General features: G+C 43.5%; 1 protein-coding gene across 1 annotated transcript in view; it reads right to left on the minus strand.

Moving 5' to 3' along the window:
• Positions 1-22,783, minus strand: part of FLT4 (fms related tyrosine kinase 4) — a 79,161-nt gene that overhangs the window by 16,623 nt on the left and 39,755 nt on the right. The window contains exons 11-22 of the mRNA XM_015411072.1: positions 21,720-22,079; positions 20,383-20,529; positions 19,185-19,316; positions 18,775-18,881; positions 16,423-16,558; positions 15,697-15,801; positions 11,570-11,683; positions 9,956-10,044; positions 9,106-9,268; positions 5,751-5,845; positions 3,224-3,346; positions 1,074-1,185 (exon numbers count right to left, since the gene is read on the minus strand). Coding sequence (XP_015266558.1) covers positions 1,074-1,185; positions 3,224-3,346; positions 5,751-5,845; positions 9,106-9,268; positions 9,956-10,044; positions 11,570-11,683; positions 15,697-15,801; positions 16,423-16,558; positions 18,775-18,881; positions 19,185-19,316; positions 20,383-20,529; positions 21,720-22,079 — 1,683 coding nt within the window. The remainder of the gene's footprint in view (positions 1-1,073; positions 1,186-3,223; positions 3,347-5,750; positions 5,846-9,105; positions 9,269-9,955; positions 10,045-11,569; positions 11,684-15,696; positions 15,802-16,422; positions 16,559-18,774; positions 18,882-19,184; positions 19,317-20,382; positions 20,530-21,719; positions 22,080-22,783) is intronic.

Below are 22,783 nucleotides of genomic sequence, written 5' to 3' on the forward strand. Positions count from 1 at the left end.
TTCCTAGTCCGACTATCCGGAAAGACTGCCAGTACATCTCGGGGAAATGTCCCGTTTCTTCTGGTAAGGGAACCAATGCGGTAAGCCGCGTCTATAATAGGGGCAACGTTATCTTCTAAGTTTAGTGCTCTCGTTAGCCAGGTTGCTAAAAAAATTCTAAGGTCTGACTCACCCTCCTCTTTTTCGGGCAGCCCGCGGAACTTCAGGTTCTGCTCTTTCGCCTTATTTTCGAGTAACATAATCTTGTTTCGAGCCCAATCTTCCGACTTCTGGAGGTCCTGGATCTCTTGTTGAGCGGTAATGGCGCCTTCAAGCGCTGTTTCTGCAGCTTGTGCTACTTCTGAAAGAGTTTCTTTCATCGATTGAAATTCCTCCGTCAGTGGTTTTATTGCGGAATGCACGTGGTCAGCAATGTTTTCTTCTAGTTGTTTTATAGTTTTAAGAAATTCATGGCGGGAAAGTGTCGTCCCGTCGTCTTCTGGATTAGGTGCGTCAGCCATCTTAGGAGTAGTTGATGCCCAATTGTCGACAGGGCCGTTGCTGTCTTTAGAAAAGAATTTCGACATCGGTGTTGATGCCACAGAGCTTTTTTTTGCCTTTGCGGGTAGGTTTCGTCCCATATTGATCTGAAGGTGTTTGTCAGTAGAATTTGAAGGAGTATTTTGAGATTAAAGGCAGGTAGGGAGACGGAGCCGAGCTAACATGCGACCATCTCCTCGGCTCGCTTAGCCACGCCCCCCCTCTGTAGGATTTTTATTCCAAAGGTTAAAAACAAGAAGATGAGATCATCTCACCCGTGTATACTGTCTTGAGCAATTTGGAGGAAGAGTGGGATATAATTGTGAGGAATGACTGAAAGAATGAAAAGCTGGTGGAGTATTTTGAGATGGGAGCAATGAAATGGGCAGAAGGGACCAGCAACTGGCATTTTGAAATAGGAAAGGCTAGTAGCAAAAGAAGCAGATTTAGAACAATCTGCCTTCAACATCATGTGCCCTGAAAAGTATGGAAGGTAGGCATTATTAGCCTTCATACTGTGACTCAGTAGGACAGTATTCAGTTTAACTACCCACCTAGAGAGAAGATCTCCCACAGGAGGACTCCAAATGACCAGACATCACTCTGTGTGGTATAGACTTTGTCAAAGATGCTTTCTGGAGCCATCCACTTTAGTGGGAGGCGGGCCTGTAGAGATAAAATAAATGTGCATGGCTGTTACATTCCAAATTAAAATTAATAGCAACAAAAGGAGAAAAATCACAAAAAATACAAAAAATCTATGGTAGCTCATGTACAAAGAAAATGAATCGAGTACAATAAGGTATCCATTTAGGAACACTGTGGGATGGATGGATGGGCCTTATTTACTTTCCAACTCAAAATAGTTATAAAAACTGTTAAAAATATTTCCATTACAAACAGAAAACTTATATTTGGGCTTCACTTATTACATCCTGATTAATAAATAAGTCTTAAAATGGGACACCCTATGTTAGGAGTATGACCTACAGGATGGATTGTTTTAAACATCTAGTTCATGACCTTATCTTGCTTTGTGTTGCCTGGTGATTCTGAAGCAGAGAGCTAAAAAAATTCCTGATGTTGGTTCAGTAATATGAGTGTTGCGATATTTATATATGAAAGTTAGCAGGGGATAACTGTGAGCAAATGCCGTTATATGAACTAGGCTTTGATTCACTTGTGGATGTACATAAAGGCAGCGAAACATAAAACATTTTTTCAGGTGAGGGAAGGATGATGATTACTGTGGGTGACAGATAAGATCTAGAATATTTACATGATGGAAAAGATAACCGATCGATTGTTACAATATGAACTCTTGCCTAGATGCTCAGATTTCACTGAGAAATGGTACCCTGTTCTAGATTACATATATATATATAAAATCATAACTCTAAACTCTTCAACCCTTTTTAAAATCATTGATAGTTAGTAAAAGGCTTTTATTGCTGAAATATTTATAGACCTTTAATATTTAATAAAAATTCATTTAGTCTCTCTAGCATTTATATTGTAATATACTACCTTATTACTATTCATAGGAAACTTAGATTAAGTATTCTTCTTGTAATTTACCTACCATCTAGATACTCAAGTGATACACGTAACCTTCAAGCTTATTATTATTGAATTTAATTACTAATCTATATGTTGTTATTATCTGTTGTTCATGAATTCAATAAAATGTTGTCTATGAAAAATCTGGTAGCCATATTATCATGGCACTGCTAAGGACTATTGCTTATTTCTTATACTGAATAACGTGTCTCCAACAATGTTTTCAGTGCCAGTGAGGTACATAATTCAAAGCTTCTTAGTCAATTTATTCTTCTGCTACATTTCTTTGTGTATCAGTTGTAAAACAGATAATAAACGGGTTTTGCAATGTCCATTAAAGGTAAAGGTTCCCTTGCTCGAAAGCCAGTCGAGTCCGACTCTAGGGTTGTGGTGCTCATCCCCGTTTCAAAGCCGAAGAGCCAGTGCTGTCTGAAGACGGTTCCGTGGTCATGTGGCTGGCATGACTAAACACCAAGGCGCACGGAACGCTGTTCCACCAAAGTAGTACCTATTTATCTACCTGCAATTTCTTGCTTTCAAACTGCTAGGTTGGCAGGAGCAATGTCCATTAGTCACAAGCAAATAAATAACAACTGACTCCTGATTGACTATCCCTATATCTAATACTAAAGTTGCTAGAGCTTGTTTGGATGACAAAAGATGTAAAACCAGGCCATTTGCAGACAAGGTACAGGTCTCTATACACATGGGGAACACCAAAGGCATGCTGAAAAATATGATTTGAAAATTTACCAAAAGGGGCAAAGGCCATTAAGTCAGACTGAGAAGGATTGAAAATGTTGCTGGGGGGGCTGAGCAGACAAGGTACAGGTCTCTATACACATGGGGAACGCCAAAGGCATGCTGAAAAATATGGCTTTGAAAATTTACCAAAATGGGCAAAGGCCATTAAGTCAGACTGATAAGGATTGAAAATGTTGCTGGGGGGGCTGAACGTTGAGAACTCAGCGTGTTCAAGCCCCTGAGAGCTTAGAGAATCCCGGAAGGGGAGATTTTGAAGTATGGCATGGGATTTCCAAATTGTCCATCACCCCACTCTTCACAATTCCTTGTGGACACCAAACTTCTACATGTCCAACTCAGTTCCAGTTCTACTGTCCCATATCTATCACCCAGAACTCACACTGCCCTTCCTGACATAATCAGGATCCTTGTAGATGTCCCGTGCCAGCCCAAAGTCACAAATCTTGACCACATTGTTTTCTGACAGTAAGATGTTACGAGCTGCCAAGTCTCTGTGGATGCACTAAGGGAAAACAAGAAAAATAAAATAAAAAAGAGTCCTAGAAACTGATTTGGAGTGACAGAGATCAGAGACAATGAACAACTGCAGGAATCTCTTGAGTCCTTTTCTCTTAAAGAAGTAATTAAAGCAAGACACTGATGCTTTGAAGCTCTTCAGAACTGATTTCCTCTGGAGTATTTAGCCAGCTCTCCAGTTATCCACTTGCTCACAGCAAGCATCGGTTCCTTTTGGGGAGCAAGTATGTTGCTAGACCCCATGCACAGTTGTCACGTAAACAGACAGGTAATTTTAAAATTTATCTGCATCAAGTTTGTGTTAGAATTTTTATGCCAAATATGTACACAAGAGTGATCCAGTACACTTTCAAAAATCGTTTGACAAAGGGTCTAAATATACATCACATTATCCTTCCTGGGTCCACAACAAGTATTTTTGACTGGACATGTCTTGAAAGTGTGAGCCTGATTTGGGTCAGAAACCCATGAATGAGGAGAGGGGGTTAATCCGTCCGCACCATTTTCCCATCCTGAAATGACCCTGGGGGGAGAACTTACATGTAGCTTTCAGTACATTTAAGTTTCCCAGCAGGCCAAACACTGACTCCCCTGGGCCATTTCATGTTGGGAAAACAGTACGCTTCTCATATGCTGTTGACCCAACGCCCACTGGGTTCCTGCTTGCCTGGGAACTGGGTTTTAAGAAGGGCCGGCCCCAGGTATTTTTGCACACTAGGCGAGACACCTTATGCCCCCCCGTGCGTCTCCCCATTTCTGGCACCCCCATTCTTGCGCCCCCGCAGCTGCCTGGGTCATCCCTCCTTCCCTCCAAGCAGCCCCACTTGGGCACCTCTTTCAGAGGTCGGCCCCAAGGAAACCCGCCCACAAGGTCACCACTGGAGAGATCACCGCCAGAGATCCACCCACAAGGGATGCCCCCCCGATCCCAGCGCCCGCCTGGGCTCATGAGCTCTCCAGTCCTGCTGGCAGCCACCTGCACCGGCTGGCCGCAGTGCCTTGCCAGCCGCCCATCAGGCCCCTGAAGCCCAGACGTGCTCACCTTGGCCACCACTGCTGCGCAGGAGAGGAGCCTTCGCCACCGCCTCCTCTACCAGGCCCCCCCGGCCCAGCCTCTGAGCATGCACAGAGGGGGTGCCCATGGGCCATGCAGCTCGGCCAGGGCTGGAGAGGCAGGGCCGGAGGGGGACAGAGACTGCCCGGGGCGCGGGGGGAGGCACGGGAGGGGTTAAAAGCTGAGCAGAAACTTTGCCGCCACCGCCTACCTCTCACTCCCCCCTCCCCCTGTTTTTTCCTCGCCGTCGGGATAGAAGCAGAGGCCGGCTGGCGCGGGGGATCATGGGCTGCAGCTGCCTGTAGAAAAGGTTTCCCTTGCTTGAAAGCCGGCTCGCCCCAGCCCGCTGTCCCCACCAGACAGCCAGGATTCATGCCCCCTGCCTGGCTGCCACCGCCTCCCACAAAGGCCATCCTGGGGCAGCACGGAGAAGCCCGAACTGCTGCCCACCTCTCTGCCGCAATGCTGAGCCCGGACACCTTCCCATGGAGGGAGGGAGGGAGGAAACGCACTGGGGCTGCCCGCCCGGGGGAACACCGGCACTCCCGGCTCCAGCAGCAGCAGTGCGAGAGTTGAGAGCAGGGCTTTTGGTGGGGAGGGGGGAGAAAGAGGCAGCGGCTGGGGTCAGGAGGCGACGCAGCACGCAGGGCTTTTGGTGGGGGGGGGCTTTTGGCGGGGCCCCCGGGTGCAGTTTGGCACCCTAAGGGTTGGCCTGCCCTAAGCAAATGCCTAGTTCACCTAGTGAGTGAGCCGGCCCTGGTTCTAAGCACAGAACTCACAAGGCATGTCTGATCAAAAAACCTTGTGGTAGACTCAGTGAGGACGTAAGGTTAAGATAACTGTTGTTATGCCCACAGTTTGTCACCAAACAATTCTGATTAAACATTATAGTAGCATGACAAGAAAGTACATTTTCTTGTGGATCAGCAACCAATTAAGGAACAGGAAGTACATAGTAGGAGTTAATGATTCATTCCTCAAAAGAGAACAGTAAGAAAATAATCCCCCAAGGACCTGTATTGGGACACGTGCAATTTAACATTAATAAATAATCTTTAGTTAGGGGTGAGGTAACTAATTTTGCAGAAGACACTGGAATATTCCAGATGATGAAAATGCAAGTAGGCTATGTAGAGCTTCAAAAGAACCTCTCCAAACTGAGTAACAAAATGGCAAATGAGATGCAATGTACACAAACGTAAAATGCAGACTATGAAGCAAAATATTCTAACTTCACATATACAAGCCTGTTCTTATGACGTCACTGAATCATAAATGTTCTGTAAAAACATCTATACATAAAAGGTGTGTCAGAATAAATAAATAGAGTGTTTACCTTTCTGGATGCCAGAAACTCCATACCACGGGCCACCTGGAAGCTGTAGCAGATCAGGTCTTCCATTGTCAGAGGACTTTGCCACAAATCATCCACTGTACAAAGGTGTGAGAAAGAAGGTTACATTTTGGAGATCAGCAGCAGGGAAAAAGGGTACTTCCCTTAGGCAACAGAGATTACCCCAGAGAAATTTTAAATTTGCTGGCATCAATGCTAGTCTAGGATGCAAAAGTAGGGAGAAACTCAGAGGATTAGCTAGATTCAGTGATGGCGAGTAAGCCCACAGTTAAACGGGTTTAAATTTAATTGAATTAAATAACACTCAAGCACATGTAGCAGTGCCAACATTAAAACTATTATTGTTTATCATTTGGTATTGTTACAGGCATGAAATGATTTCACATGTGATCAAGTCTCCCTGAAACAGATGTCTCCACATAAATGGCAAGGTAGCACTTGACACTCAGGGTGCCAAGAATTTCTAATCTAATTATGAGAGGCAATAGGGTGTATACAGAAAACTGAGACCTACAGAAAGTTAGGTGAAATCTTATATCATTGTGATTAGGAATAAAGAATGGACTAAACATGTCACTCTTAGGGGTGTCTGTTTCAGTAACTGACCAACAGAAGAATTTACTTTTTATATTTTTTAAACCAACATGCAACAAAACTGAAGTGTTAATTAGTTGTTATTACAGGAGGTCTATGAAAAAAAACTCTGACTGCTTTTAAATCTGCAAACAGCTGCCACAAGAAGAAGAAGAGGAAGATGAGGAGGAGATTGGATTTATATCCCACCCTTCACTACCCGAAGGAGTCTTACTTTACAATTGCCTTCCCATATGACTCCAAATAAATTAGCTAAGATCTATCCTGAATTATTAAATGATTGTTGGAAATGTCATAATAATGTTGGTTCATTTTTTCATATGTGGTGGACATGTGAGAAAAGTAAAAAATATTAGTCTTGGATACGGTTACAAAAAATGTTGAAAATTACTGTGCCTTATACACCAGAACTGTTTTTGTTGACTATAACTCCAGAAAATTATAAGAAACAAGACTTTTATCTTATTATACATATTTTAACAGCAGCAAGGATGTTTATATGCGAAATATTGCAGAAGAATGGAAGTACCTACAAAAGAAGATGTTATAGCCAAAATATTGGAAACTGCCGAGATGGATAAACTGACTATGATACTAAGAAGAAATAATAAAGAAGACTTTGAAAACACATGGTAAAGATTTTATGATTGGATAGAAGAAAATAATAACTAAAATGCCTGGACTTCTAACCGAAACAAAAGGAAATAAGAAATTAAGAATCATAGATGTAATCAGGGCTTTTTTTGTAGAATCCAATCTCTTCTTCTTTTTAACTTCTGAGGAACTGAGTAGCATAATAGTTAGTCCAGACGGGGGGTTACTCTGGGCTAGCCCATACTAACCCCTGCTTGGCCAGAGTGGTAAGTTAAATGTCAGCTGAATCCAATCTCCTCTTCTTTTTAACTTCTGAGGAACTGAGTAGCATAATAGTTAGTCCAGACGGGGGGTTACTCTGGGCTAGCCCATACTAACCCCTGCTTGGCCAGAGTGGTAAGTTAAATGTCAGCTGAATCCAATCTCCTCTTCTTTTTAACTTCTGAGGAACTGAGTAGCATAATAGGCCACACCCAACAGCAGAAACTCATTATCACATTAGGCCACACCCTGACAGCACAGCTCATTAGTATATCAGGCCACACCCCCATGTCTTCTCTTGGCTTGCCTGGGCACCCCACGGCTGTGGGGAGCCTGGGAAAGCCCCCCCTTGAAGGGAAGGGAAGGCAGTTTAAACTGCCTTCCCTTGACTTGCCCGGGTGTCCCACAGCTGCAGAGAGCCCGGGCAAGCCGGCCCTTGGACAGGCTTGGGAAGGCACGGGGAGACATTTAAATACCTCCCTGGACTTTCCAGGGCCCCCCTGCCCCCCCACCGTGGAGTTGCTGGGGGGGGGCTGCTCTCCAGGCCTTCCCTCTGTAGCCACACACAGAGAGGTTTTGGCTGTAGTGGGCATGGCCAGCTCTGAAGCCAGCCGGAACTCCATTCCTGTGCGTTCCTGCCCCAAAATAGCCCTGGATGTAATTATTAATAAAAAGTATGTAATATAATGGTAAGATGGAAAAAAGTAACAAGAATTCTAGACTACAATAAGATAGCAAAGAGACTGGTTAAAATGTTATAGTTACAATCTCCCTTTTATGTGTATGTTTGTTGTTGATTTTTGTTTTTTTGGTCTTATAACATCGAAATAAAAATACTTGAAAAAAAACACAAGCCTTCCCCGCCCCTCCCTACAACAGACACCCTGTGAAGCAGGTGGGGCTGCGAGAGCTCTCTGGAGAACTGTCCTTGAGAGAACAGCTCTGAAAGAACTTATAACTGATGCAAAGTCACACCAGCAGCTGCATGTGGAGGAGTGGGGAATCAAACCCGGTTCTCCCAGATTAGAGTCCACAGTCTTAACCACTAAACCAAACTGGCTCTTGATTTGAAATGGGTTTGTGTCATCTGGGGGCTAATCCCTCTGCTACCACCACTACCCGCCCCCTGCCCCGACTACTATTTGCCTCACAAGAAAATCATACAAGTGCTACATGGGCACCTAGATACAGAACATGTATTCTACCCCTCCCCCCCAGCAAATAGCAGTCCTGGTGTAAAAGCTGAGATCACAAAAATGAAGCAGGGAAAAAGGTTGCCCCTTCCATTCTCATTCCCCTGTACAACTTGTTCCTGAGCAGAATGCCCTGGTTGCTATCTCTTTTCCCAGTTTTAAAAGCAGCAAGAAATCCATTAAGCTCTGAGCCACTGCAGGATGTTGTCCATTACAATTCAGTAGCCTTATATCTGGAGCTGGGGCATATTTCCTTAGCTTGATTGGAACCTAATTCTTCAAAGTTTTTTATAGTCTTGCAGTAAAAAACAGTGTCCCAACAGGAGAGGCAGGAGGTTGTTACGTTTAACAAAGCTTTTTTTTCCTACTGGAGAAAGGATTGAGAAACTAACAGAAAAATGGGGGAAATATTTCCTCTTGGCTCAGGGTGGTTCTCCCCTTCTTGGATAGAAAGTGTGCTTTGGACAAACATAGTCTCACACTTTCCTTTGTCTTTTGCATCCAAAACCAGACAAAAGTGAACACAATTCATTCCGTTGCTGACCTAACCCTAACTCTTGGGGGCTCATTAGCATAAAGATTAAGAACTCCTGCAAATTTTCTTTCAGTTCCACCAGTTCTCCCTTAACATTCTGTGTGATGGTACCCTGACAGAAAAGTCTAGATATCTACAGACACTGCATAAATCTTTTTACCTTCTGGTAGGAGAGGAGGAGGTGATGGCGGTGCTGGCTGGTTCTTGTTCATCAGAAGTCTATTAAGAATTGCACTGTCACTAGTACCAGAACGGCTCCTTCTGTCAGCTCTGACAGCTTCCACAATCGATCGAACATGGATGCGCAATCTGGGAGACTTCTCCTAGAAAGGAGATCAGACCATAAAAGCTGAAGCTTAGCCACTACAGTCATGTAAACACCATAAGCACCCCCCCCCTCAGATTAGGTGAAGCAGTCTAGAACCTCTAACCTTTGGCCAGCATAAGGGATTCAGGGACTAACTGTGAAGGCAGCAGACTCATACCTCAGAATGAAGATGTGTCACAGAGCTATACAGCGGGACAATTTATAACTGAGGAGCAGTAGTAGGGGAGGGAAGCTAAACCTTTCCTCAGCTCACTGTTTGTTCTCCCACAACCCCTTCCCTCCAGCTGTTTTCCTCTTGAGCAGGCACTGAGACTGCAAGGAAGCCTAGAAGGGACAGATGCAGCCGAGGGGTGGTGGTTTTGGAGGAAAAAGTGGAGGGCAAGGGATTTCAGCATTTGTCTTCTTAATGCTACTCATGTACTTTAAATTATTTCCCCCCCCCACATAGTTAAGTAGTATGACCCACTCCTAAGGCATAGATTTTGCCCGGTACTTCAAGTTAGCCCATCATGTTTGTTCAATTGATCAAACGATACTGCACACAGCAGATCTAACTTTTAAACATGTGGCATGTTTTGATCATATTCTCTGGTCTAACCATACCAAATCTACAGTGCACATATAATCATCCTGTATAATAGCAATGGCACAAAATAGTCTCAATATAATGTCAGTCACATACTCTGTAAGGACTGAATCCTTCTCGTTTGGTTCGCAGATAATTGGAGAGGTTTCCATATTTGCAGAATTCAACAATAACCATCAGGGGACCTGTGGAAGAGAAGCCAAGAAGAAAGCATGTTCTACAGGCAGAAATAAGTAAAGCTTCATGTTGCTGATTCATGCATTTTTGCATTTATTTACTGATATCCCACTTTTCTCCCCAGTGGGGAGGACGATTCTTCCCATCGCCATTTTCTCACAGCAACAATCCTGTGAGGCAGATCAGGCTAAGAGAATGTGACTGGCCCAAGGCTACCCACTGAGCTTTCAAGGCAGAAGTGGGGATGAGAACTTGGATCTTCCAGGATTCCAGTCAGACACTCTGTCTACTGGCTCTCACCCTTAAAGCTTATTGGACAACTTGGAGCAAACTGTCCTCTCTCAGCTGCCTAACCTACTGCACTGGAGGAGAGATAACAATGTATACTCCCCTGAGCTCCTTGGATGAAGGGTAGGATAAAAATGTAATACAGATTTTTCATACATACAATTTTTTTTTGTATTTTGTGTGTATTTGTGTGTGTGGGCCTGGAAGTCGTGGTTGACATCTGGAGACCCCCTAGTGGGGCTTGGACGTTTCAAAGAGGTGGCTTGCTATTGCCTGCCCTGTGTCCCAGTCCTGGTATTCCTTGGAGGTCTCCCATCCAAGTACTTGCCAGGGTTAGCAACCTGACAATGCCATAAATTCTGGTATGTGTGGTGGAGAAACCAGTGCACGATCAGATAGCTCTTGTAACATTTTTTACATCTCTCATTAGCCATCAAACAGTGCTGGTCCAAGGACTTTTGCTGCCCTAAGTGGAGAACAACTTTGCTGTCCTCCCATGCCACAGGGAAGTGACTGTGCACCCACCCGACTCTGTGCCAAGGTACAGTGAGAAGCTGTTGTGCCCATCCCCACACTATGGCAGGAAGTCATGCCCATTAGGGATGCAATTTACCTGGGTGGGGGCAGAGATGGTCTTGTTGCCCACCATTGCTCTGGGAGCCAGTGGAAGAGGGGGAAAAATTAAAAATCACTGTTGGCATGATGGCGTCATGCCACTTTCAGAGAAAACCTGGAAGTGACATTACTCCACTCTAGGAATTGGCAGAAACTCTGTGGTAAAACCTGGGTTTTCTCCCAAAATGACATAATGCCATTGCACTGACAGACCCTCCTTGTCCCCAACCCCAACTCCCACTGGTTGCCTGGCAACCCTATTGGCTGGCAACCCTAGTGCCCATTCTCCTTGCCCCTTAGTACCATCATGAGTTGGTGAGGGGAGATAGGAAGCCACTGCCCATCCGCCTCACCACTTGGAGAGGAAAGGTGGAGGGAAGGAGGAAGAGGGCTGCCCAACCTGAGTTCTGCCCTGCCCCCAACAGACAGACAGGAGGGACAGAAAGAGCAGGCTCCCCATGGCTGTTCACTGAGGCTGAGGGGCTTCTCCCAGGAGTGCTGCTTGCTGTAGCAGCCTCCAACACTATGGGAGAGTGAGGAGACAAAAGGGGTGATTGGCCACTTCTGCTGCCCTAGGACTTCCTAGTGAATGGGCCAGCCCTGCCATCAAAGCATATCAAGAAGATTTACCATTAGGTTTGGTGCAGGCACCCAACAGGTTAACGACATTGAGGTGGTTTCCTATGTGGATAAGGATCTTCAACTCCGACATGAGTGCCTTGTGCTCACTTGCAGTAGCTCCCTCTGCAAACATGAAAACAATGTTGCCATTACCTCTTAATTACAGCTCCTAGCTTCACCTTAGATATAACCTTGTTATCCACTTAATCTACTTTCCTTAAAAATATTAGGGTATAAAATGCACACACACACATACATATAAAACAATACCTTGCTTGCTAAGACCCTCCACCAGAAGCAAAGTACAAAATGCCATGGCCCAAAACACCGTCCCTCCACCTTTAACATCCAGCATGAAGAGTCCTGGAGAACCTAAAAACTCGTACTGTGTTTTGTGCAATTTTGTTGTCATTAATAAAGGCTAATTATTACATGGGTTTTGGATTTTTCTCAGTACAGCACAGCTACTTGGAACTTCAGTTGCTCATAGAGAGCTTAATATACTCCACAATAATTGATTAAAATATCTATCTCTTGCCTTATGATGTCCTCAAAGATTAGAAAGTTGCAAAAGAAATTACACCAAAAGCCAATCCAGTCATTAAATGCCATAGCTCATAGTGTGCAATGCAGGATAGATTCAGCCATAGGACTGCCAAAACACCTTCATTTGCTACCCCCATTTGCCTCCTAAACACCAATTTCCCTCAGGAGGGTATTCCACAGTCTTGGCGCTATCACTGATGACTAGACTGTAATGGCAGGCTCATAGAAAGATACTCTTCATTTTATATTATTTTTAGGAGGGAGAAAAGAATAGTCTCTGCAGCTACACAGAACTGGCAGTATCTCCAGGCATTAAGTGTATTATTTCTTTATGCTGTCTATCATGACAGCACAGCACAGTCTTTGTTCTTCAAAGATTTTCTTCTAAGAATACTGTACAATATAGCTGTAATTATACGTTCCTTGGTCCTTCTGGGGGTGTCACTGCATTGCTGTTGCAGGCTAGCAGAAGAAAAAAAAAGTAGCTTATCCCACACAAGCAAATATAACTGGAGTCTGTAAGGGCCCCTTTTGTCCTACAGTAAAGGACTGTGCGGGATACATATGTATGAGCCCATATAACATTAATTGGGGGAATTCAACAAAGTCTCTTCCTGTGTAGAGACCATGCAGATCGGAGAGTGGGATTGTATCTGTTCACCCTTGTAATAGATGTGCCCCATTTTGATTTAAAAACACATGAACTATGGTAATAAATGTGTTTTATAGAGAGAGGAACTCTTGACAGCCATATTCCAATGTAACAGCAACATTCAGCGGCCCTGGAGGTAGAACAAAAGACACCCGTGGGCTCCACACAGAGCTGGAAGGTTAGGATTTCAAAAGGTCTGAATGTTCCTAATTATGATTGAAGCATATGGGGTTGGAGCTTTCTGATGGATTTCATACCCACAAGTTAATTTTGATGAATAGCACACTAAATGCTCAAAGGGATAATAGAAACAGCTGCTGCGCAAAGGCTGTCACCTGGAGAATCTGAGCAGTTAACCAGCAGCTGTCCATTTTGCTAACAGTTCTGCTGTTGTCATTTACATCCGTTTTCTTATTATGATCAACAGCTCTGCTGTGGCTAAATTTTCTCTCTCCTGTAATCCCTGGGAGTTATAGCACTTTATTATTTCCTCTGCTCCTTATTATTTTGCAATTTGTAATAGTAACAACTCATTGCATTTATATTTTAAAACACATTTGAGTTTGAAGCTACAGGTTGTATACACTTAACTCAAATGAGCATGTGTTTCTATGCATAAGTTGTCTAACTCTTGTGGAACCTCAGCCCAAGGCCTGGCATAGAAGCTAGTAGTACTGCCATGCCAAGCCTCTTCCACTTCCCCCATGCATCACAGCTGAACCATGCAAGGGTTTTCATGAAGTGGTATATGACAGATAGGGTTGCCAGCTCCAGGTTGGGAAATACCTGGATATTTTAGGGGAGCCTGAGGAGAGGGGAGTTTGGGAGAGGGGAGGAACTTCAATGGGGTATAATTGCTATAGAGGCCACCTTTCAAAGTGTCCATTTTCTTCAGGGGAACTGATCTCTATTGTATGAAGATCAATTGTAATAGTGGAAGCTGGCAACCCTAAAAAGGACACTGGAATTTTTTTCCTTATTATTAATTTTTTTGCTGCAAAGTGTCCACTAATTTATGGTGATGCTGTGGGGTTTTCAAAGCAAAGACTTTCAGAATTGGTTTGCCATTGCCTGCCTCTGTTTAGCAAACCGGGTCTTCCTTGGAGGTAACCCTGCTTTAGGGTTGCCAAGTCCTACCTGTTACTGCAGCAGGGGACTCCCGGCTTGCTTCTGGAGTGCACGCGCGTGCGCGAAGCACACGCACGCCACAACCACGTCACCCGGAAGTGACGCTATCACGCCAGGCATGCTGGGGGCGGGGCCACGACCATCCGAGGGAAAACCATAGAGTTTTCCCTCGGATGATCGTGGGCCTGCGCCCAGCGTGGTCGCGCCACTTCTGGGTGATGTGCATGTCACGTACTTTGGGGGTGGGGTTCCCCCCGGGGCCTGATCCGCCAGCAGTGGGGAATGGGCCTCTGGGGCGGGGGTTTCCCCGCCCCCGGGGGATTTGGCAAGCCTACCCTGCTTAGATTCTGAGATCTGATGACATCGGGTTGGCCTGGGCTATCTAGGTCAGGGCAGGCCACAGATAGGGTTAGAAAAAGGGCCAGCAGCTACTTCCAGGCTGTTAACTGCTACTGAACTCAGAACAATGACAAGACTTCCACAATAAATATTCAGGATTCAGCATCTGCTTTAAAGAAATGTTATAATAGCCCAAGTCTCTGAAATAACCAGGGGATTTTGTTTCTTTGCTATTTAGTAGAGTCCAAGCACTGAATTACAAAGACTTATATGTTGAAATTTAAAAATATTACTTTCATTAGCAACATCTGTTATTAATTTAAAGATTCTAAAACCATTTTATAAAACAAGACTTTTCCTGGCCATCAGTGTTCCAGTTTGCCAATTACAGTTGACAATATTAATATTTGTGATTATGGACAAAATAGACGAGCTTTATGTATTTTTATGTCCTTGGTATAAAGTTAAAATCCCCCCCCTTTTCTTGGCACTATCTTATATCACTACCAGGGCTGGTGTTGGGATTACCCATGAGCTGCAGAAGGCCCAGGGTACCAATCAGAGATGTTAGCCCACCTCCCGTTTCCTTACAGGAAGTGTCTTGTGAAATCAGAGATGACAAAGCCTCTCCCAGCTACCCTCTCTCTCAAGAAAAGGGAGAGTGCTCCAGAGGCTTCCGCAGCATCCCAAGGGGATCTGGTACGATCTTTCATTTTCTGCCAAGAGGAGAAGGCAGCAGAGAGTAGCTTCCTGTGTGAGAAGGCTGTGCTTCCCTCCTTCTATGAGTTTCTCCCACCAGGAAATAGATTATCCTGTGATGTCATAGAGGCCTCTGGAGTTATCTTCTGTTGCCTAATATGAAGGGTGCCTCACAGATTACCTCTTGGAAAATTGTCACCTGAAGACATCTATAATGGAGCAGTAGCCGTTCCCTCCAGTTCTGGTGCTGCCTGTCTGCCTTCATTTTCTTGGTCTGGATCTTGTGTTGCCTCTTACCCAGATCTGACCTTTAATAGCTACTATGAGTCAGCTCTCTTTATTTAGTGAAAAATATCTTCAATAAACACTGTCAAAATATTACCCATATTGAAATAGCATAGTACTGATTTCAATCACCTCATTAATTAATGTAATCAGGTACAAGTTAATTATGCAGCTGTAAGATAGTTAATCAAACTTTTTAGTTGAAGGCTATATTGGGAAGACTGAGACACTGATATTCAGATATCAACAGGGTAAAGACCAAGAAATGGAACATTCAAGAGGGGGATAATAACTTTTCTCTTCAATGAAAGGGGATTAGCCTCACAATTCCTGCTAGTGCAAGCACAGGTGAATATTCAAGAAGATGATAAGGGATTTGCTTAAATCATGGAAAATTTTCTCCCAGTGAAAATATTTAACCAGATGGATGTTTCCAGAGAGACAACTCATACTCTGATGTTTACCAGAAGTCATTTATCTTACCTACCTTTGAGCATTTTAACTGCCACAGTCTCACAGCTGTTACTCTTATTAATTCCAAATGCAGAGGCTTCCATCACTTTCCCAAAGGCTCCATGGCCAAGAACTTTACCTGAAAAATAACAGAAAATGAGCAGGATAAAAGTAGAGCTGGGATGAAAAGAGAGGAACTCATTCAAAGACCCTATAAATCAGTAATTGCGAATGAGACCAAAACAAAACAGGAAACCGGGACAAAAAGAAGAAAAGGTGTGAAAAGGAAAGAGGAAGGAATGGAGTTTTCACCATCTCCAGGTGGTTGCATTTTCAGAGAAAGGGCCAGGAGGGAGGAAATGAAACAGACCCAGTGGCAACAAAGCAGAGGAAGGAAATAGCTAGCTAAGGAGAGGTGCCATTTGTTGCCCTTAAGCAGAGCGTGTGGGAGAGGTGAGGGCAACTCTTTGGACAAGACTGATTCATCATTGGTCTATCCACTGTTTGCCTGTCTGTCTTTTACATACAATGTTGATTCTTTGGATGCTGCAAATAGGTCATGTGTGAGAACACACTGCTGAGTATGATGATGGATGATTTGATGAGAGACCAACACTGGGTTCTGACATTTTTAGTTAACTGGTGTATTTTGTAATGGATATCAATGGTCAGAAATGGCAACTGGAATCACAGTAGTACAGCAATATATATATATAAATAAATAAATATATTACACTCATTCTGCGTTGCTACATCTTACCTAGCCTGAGTCGTTCTCGAGGGAACTCCCATTTGCTAGAATCATAAGGTAGGTATTCACATTGCTCCTCCAAGGGAACTTCACCTGGGTCCATAATGATGGAAAGGTAGCCAGTCTTGATGTCCGCATGAGCAGGCTTGCAGGAAAAAAAGAAAAACTGATAGGCCTCTGTCATTTTGCAACAAGCATGTATCACTGCACTGTTTTTTTTCAAGTTCTATGCCTTTACACTGAACTTCATATATCCTGGCAAAGCAAGGTGGGAAAAGTGGATGGTCTGGCATGTTGACATTAATACTGTTACATCTCATCCCGGCAGAAATAGGTATGTCTCTGAAAGAAAACATTTACTGTTAACCCTGCAAAAATGGTAATTAGTGACGGGCATGAACCGGGAAAATGCTGTTCAGTTCATGACATGCCCGGTTTGCGAACCACAAACCGTCATGAACTTTTATCTGTCAAACTGGTTCAGTTTGTGAAGTTTGTGATGTGGTAGAACATCCCCTCCCCGACATGTTAGAGATACCAGACTTGCAGGGGATCTCTGGCTGACCCTCCTCTACTTGCCCTCCAAGTTTGGCGAGGATTGGATTTACATGGTCCGAGTTATGGCCCGCCAAAGAAGGCGCCCCAGGAAAGTCCATTCTGGGGAAATGACAGGTGCATGTTCAGGAGTGCATAGAACAGATCCTGTGCAACCTGGAGACATTGAAGTCACAGGGGACCTCCCCTGGATGCTCCTCTACATGCTGCCCAGATTCTGCCCCCCCTGTTGCATTGAAATTTGGTAAACATTTAGACTGAGCAGAGACTGTCGGGAAATGCATCCATTCATGAATTGCCTTGAAGCCCCATGAATAGCTTGAGGGTTCGTGGGAAGTATGTGAACCATGAACCAGCCAAAATTTGTCACAAACTTTAGTTCGTGAGCTGATTTGTGCCCATCTTTAATGGTAATTCTTCCACTTCTCTTAGTTAGTTCCTGCACAAGGAATTTCACACTCCAGAAAGTTAATCCTTTGGCTGTGAAACATTCCAGTCTGGTTTGAGACAGGGAAAATCAACATTATGGGGGCAAAATATTGCTGTATTTAGGTTCTTTTTGTTTTCCTTCCACAGCAAATTGCTGTGGAAATTTTGATTTTCCTTCCACGGCAAATTGCTGTGGAAATTGCTGGAGCCACTTTTGGTTCCAATGAAATCCAGCTATTTCTCTGCCTCAACACTGAACTTCTTATATCCTGGCAAAGCAAGGTGGGAAAAGTGGATGGTCTGGCATGTTGACATTAATACTGTTACATCTCATCCCGGCAGAAATAGGTATGTCTCTGAAAGAAAACATTTACTGTTAACCCTGCAAAAATGGTAATTAGTGACGGGCATGAACCAGGAAAATGCTGTTCAGTTCATGACATGCCCGGTTTGCGAACCACAAACCATCATGAACTTTTAGCTGCCAAACTGGTTCAGTTTGTGAAGTGGTAGAACATCCCCTCCCCGACATGTTAGAGATACCAGACTTGCAGGGGATCTCTGGCTGACTCTCCTCTACTTGCCCTCCAAGTTTGGCGAGGATTGGATTTACATGGTCCGAGTTATGGCCCGCCAAAGAAGGTGCCCCAGGAAAGTGCTTTCTGGGGAAATGACAGGTGCATGTTCAGGAGTGCATAGAACAGATCCTGTGCAACCTGGAGACATCGAAGTCACAGGGGACCTCCCCTGGATGCTCCTCTACATGCTGCCCAGATTCTGCCCCCCCTGTTGCATTGAAATTTGGTAAACATTTAGACTGAGCAGAGACTGTCTGGAAATGCATCCATTCATGAATCGCCATGAAGCCCCATGAATAGCTTGAAGGTTTGTGGGAAGTATGTGAACCATGAACCAGCCAAAATTTGTCACAAACTTTAGTTCGTGAGCCGGTTTGTGCCCATCGCTAATGGTAATTCTTCCACTTCTCTTAGTTCCTGCACAAGGAATTTCACACTACAGAAAGTTAATCCTTTGGCTGTGAAACATTCCAGTCTGGTTTGAGACAGGGAAAATCAACATTATGGGGGCAAAATATTGCTGTATTTAGGTTCTTTTTGTTTTCCTTCCACAGCAAATTGCTGTGGAAATTTTGATTTTCCTTCCACAGCAAATTGTTGTGGAAATTGCTGGAGCCACTTTTGGTTCCAATGAAATCCAGCTATTTCTCTGCCTCAAGGGGGAAACTCAGCACAAGAAATGGGGAAATAAAGAGTTGGGAGTATGGTTCTCTGGTAGAATTGTCTCTCATTCATGGGTCTGCTTGTGGGTTAGCAAATGAGAATCAGTCAGAGAGAAGGTAAAACAGAGAACACTTACTCTCTTAATGTTGCAGAAAATCAGAATTAGGAGAATCCAGAAGAAGATGGCAATGACACCAGTCCCAATTAAGATAACAATCTCCACATTGGTCCTGTCGTCTGAGCCTACAGGTCAGGAAGAACAATAGTAGAAATAGCAGTAGAAGAGAAATCAAAACATACATGTAGCAATACCAAGGACATGTTGATCAAAAAAGAGACAGTAGGTGAGCAAGAAGAAATACTAATGGAAATATACTAGGTTTCTTTTAGGTTGGGCCAAGAATAGGACAGTATTATTTTTGTAGTTTAAGGAAAGAAGGTGCCTTTGATCCATGAAACATCTCAAAAGGCTTCTTTTTCTTTCTACGTTCTTTCCAAAAAAATATTTCCCTCTAGGGACACAGGGACTGAAGTTAGCAATACTACCTTCTACAGAGACACTGGCAGAAGAATTCACACAACCCTTGGCATTGCAGACACTACACAAGTAGAGGCCAGCATCCTCTTCTCTCACTCTCTGGATACTCAGCCTCTGATTGGAATCTGCCAGATCAATCCCTGAAACACACATAAGGATAAAGATTTTGAGGTGTCAGCTAATGGAATCTGAAGAAGAAGAAGAAGAAGAAATTGGATTTATACCCCACCCTTCACTGCCCGAAGGAGTTTCAGAGCGGCTTACAATTCCTTTCCCTTCCCCTCCTCTGTGAGGTAGATGGCACTGAGAGAGCTCTCCTGAGAACTGTCTTTGAGAGAACAGCTCTGAAAGAACTTGTGACTGACCCAAGGTCACACCAGCAGCTGCATGTGGAGGAGGGGGGAATTAAACCTGGGGAGGGTTTACATTAAGGTAACCTCCAAAGAGCAGAAACCTGACCTAAAATTTGACCAACCATTATGTTCAAAGTGATTTCAGTTTCTCTAACCATCAGTCTCAACTTTCTTTTGGACAAATAATAGCAAGTTTTTAGTTCCCATTATCATGGATAAAGGCCAAAAACTGTGCAGTCAATATTTGAAGACCTGAAAGCCAGAGAAGATTTCCAGTGGTATCAGGGACACATGGCAGTTCCACAGTTTATTTTTTTTCAGCTTGTTAATATATAAAACACAATTTTAAACAGATGAATGGTAGATTGCCAATCCATGACACCAATCTTTTTGTGCTGTTTTGCTTTTACAGCACAAATGTACTCTGAGATATATTCCAACATGATTTGGCTTGCCCATGCAGATCAGTAGAACTAAAGGAGCCAAAGGAGCCACTTGCTCACGTTTATGAGAACTGCACGTACTATTAGAAATTTTCCTGAAGTTTTTAATCTTACAAATGATGAAACAAACGGCTTTATCTGAAAAAATATCCTGCCTTATAGCAAACTCCCCCCTCCAGGCTCCACTCCCAAAATCTCCAAGTATTTCTCAACCTGGAGCTGGCAACCTTAGTGGCTGGGGAGGAGGTGAGCTTCAAAACAGCTGCAAGAATAGAATCTAAATTGCCTGCCTGAGCTTTGGACACATAGTCACAATTTAAATAGCCAGTCATCTGAACTTTCAGAGCTCTGTATCCAGAGCCTTGCCAGTCCTGCTCTTCCCACCCACTGACCTTTTCAGTCAGCCATACCTGACACCTCTTCTACAAGCTTCTCATCCTTATACCAGTTGATGTTCGGAATATGTGTGCCATCAACCCTGCAGCGCATCTCTATGGAATCACTCACATTCACCAAGATGTCTGTCAGGTTGTGCTTCAACCTTGGGACTTCCAAAGCTAAAGTAGTAGCAATCAAATAATAAAGGTGGTCAACAACATAGTGACTATCAAGAGTAAAATACAAAAAACGATGGGCATGTAGATGACTTTGACCTTACGATGCATGCATAGACACCACAGAAAATTACCATGAGCTGGAAGCCCAGAAAAACCCTGCACCTTTTATACTTTCAAAATGCATAAAACTTTCACAGCCCTGATGCAGCAAGGCTACGGGGAGAATAAGTGTTGCATTTCTTTTCAGATGTGACTTCTGTGTTTGGCGAGAGGTTGCATTGTTAAGGTTCTATAGCTGATCATTAGCTAAACTAAGGTCTCAGTTCACAATCTAAGTGCTGGTGAAGACATATTGGCTTGGATCTAGTGATACGCAAGTGGAAACATTAACAGATTTAGTGCAGTTCTGCTTACTCAAGATCTCGTTCAACACCCAACATTTTCCTCCCTGTATATTACAGTGCCTAGAAACTGGTTGCACAAGATCTTGCACAACTGGAAACACAAGTAGAAATTAATTTGGTGCAAGCAGTTCCTGCAATCTTTTTCTTGCATTTCTGCTTGTGCAAGAGTTCCACTGCAAGTAGAAATTTTGCACTGGATCAGTAGCTATGGTGGGGCCTGTAGCTACGGTAGGACCACTGGGGGCTCTGCCCCCTCCCTTAAAGGGATAGCCCCACAATAATTTCTTCAAAAATGATTTTAAAATAATTTTAAAAACATTTTTTAAAGGATTGTGTGAATGAAGGAAGGGAAGGGAGGCTTGGAAAATAGAGGGAAGTGCAGTTATTTACAGACAATTTTTTTATTTGAAAAATAATGGCAGCCCCAACAGAAAAAAAATTACCCCACAAGCTGAGATGAGCTAGGTGCTTCCTTCTCTCACCTCTTCTTTCTGGAGAATAACTCTCTCCCACTTGCAGATGAATGTTGTGCCACCAACAACAGGGTGGCAATTTTTGAACTATTCCTTTAATTGTTTGATCTGGAGAATTTAGGACGGGATAATCTTTAGCTCTATGCAGGGAAAAGCTTCATTACAGATTGTCTCCTCTTCATCCCAAACTAGGATAAATCTGGGATAGTGATTGGTAACAGTTCCCTGCAACTTTGTTCCAACCAAGTTTTCTCTTTCCCATTTACCCTTCACACCTCAAAATCCCAACAAGCCTGTTCAATGCAGTGCTTACCGTGCACAGAAATATACTTTTTGTGGCAATGTTTCTCACTGTTCTCCCGGTTCTGCACTTCACAGACATAGTCTCCCTCATCCTCTAGTGAGATATTTGGGATTGTAAGTGTCAAAGTGGCATAGTTGGAATTAGGTTTGAAGTGCAGTTCGCCTTGCATTTTAGTTGCATAGTGATGGACATTCTTGCAATCCAGGACCAGGGGGTTGCCCTCTTCATCGTGCAGCTTTGAGAGGTTGAGCCGGTACCACTGCAGGTTCTCATAGGTATAATTGTCAGCATTGCAGCTTAGCCTCAGGTCTTGTCCTTCAATGGGGTCTTCCGAAGGCTGTGACTCAATTTCAAATCCATTTGGAATGGCTACCAGGAAGTCAAGGTAAGGAAACAAATGTCTAATTGAGATTTTAAAGCTTATGTCAGATTATGTTCACAGGATAGTATTCGGTTTATGTTTATTTATTTCTTAAAATAAATTTGTAAATTAAATAACAACATTAAGATTAATCCAATTCCATGTTAAAGTACATGACAAGTTGGGGGGAAGGGCCATTGCTGGTTACTGTTCATTGACATGTCACTATTTAAATGCATACTCAATTGACTAGGTTTCAAATAACTTGGCTTCCTTAGCACCTTTCGCTTAGTCCAGATATACAAAAGAATCTATACATAAACAAAACTGCAGACTTATCTCTACAGACAGCAGATGATGACAATATTTATATGTAGGTGAAATATGTGTTAATTAAGCAAAGAGCAATGTAGACATTGTGCTGGAGGGTTCAGCTCGAATTAGGTTTCACCATTTCACAAATGTTGGGTTGGGATCTTTCATTGGTGAACAAACATGCATTCCTATTTGTACATGCAGTAGTTATTTTTCTTTGCCAAGCAGAAACGACCCTTTGCTTTCAAAGAATTCCAATCACACCTATCTATTTAAATGCTACCGTTGAGAAAACAAACCCTCAGTTTAAATAATGGAACCAGTATACCGTTATCCATTCCATGCTGGGAACAGAGCACTAGGGGGTGCTACTACACCAGAAACATTTTGCAGTTTT

This window comes from Gekko japonicus, unplaced genomic scaffold, assembly GCF_001447785.1.
Source record: "Gekko japonicus isolate JY-2015 unplaced genomic scaffold, Gekko_japonicus_V1.1 scaffold699, whole genome shotgun sequence".
Lineage (NCBI taxonomy): Eukaryota > Metazoa > Chordata > Lepidosauria > Squamata > Gekkonidae > Gekko > Gekko japonicus.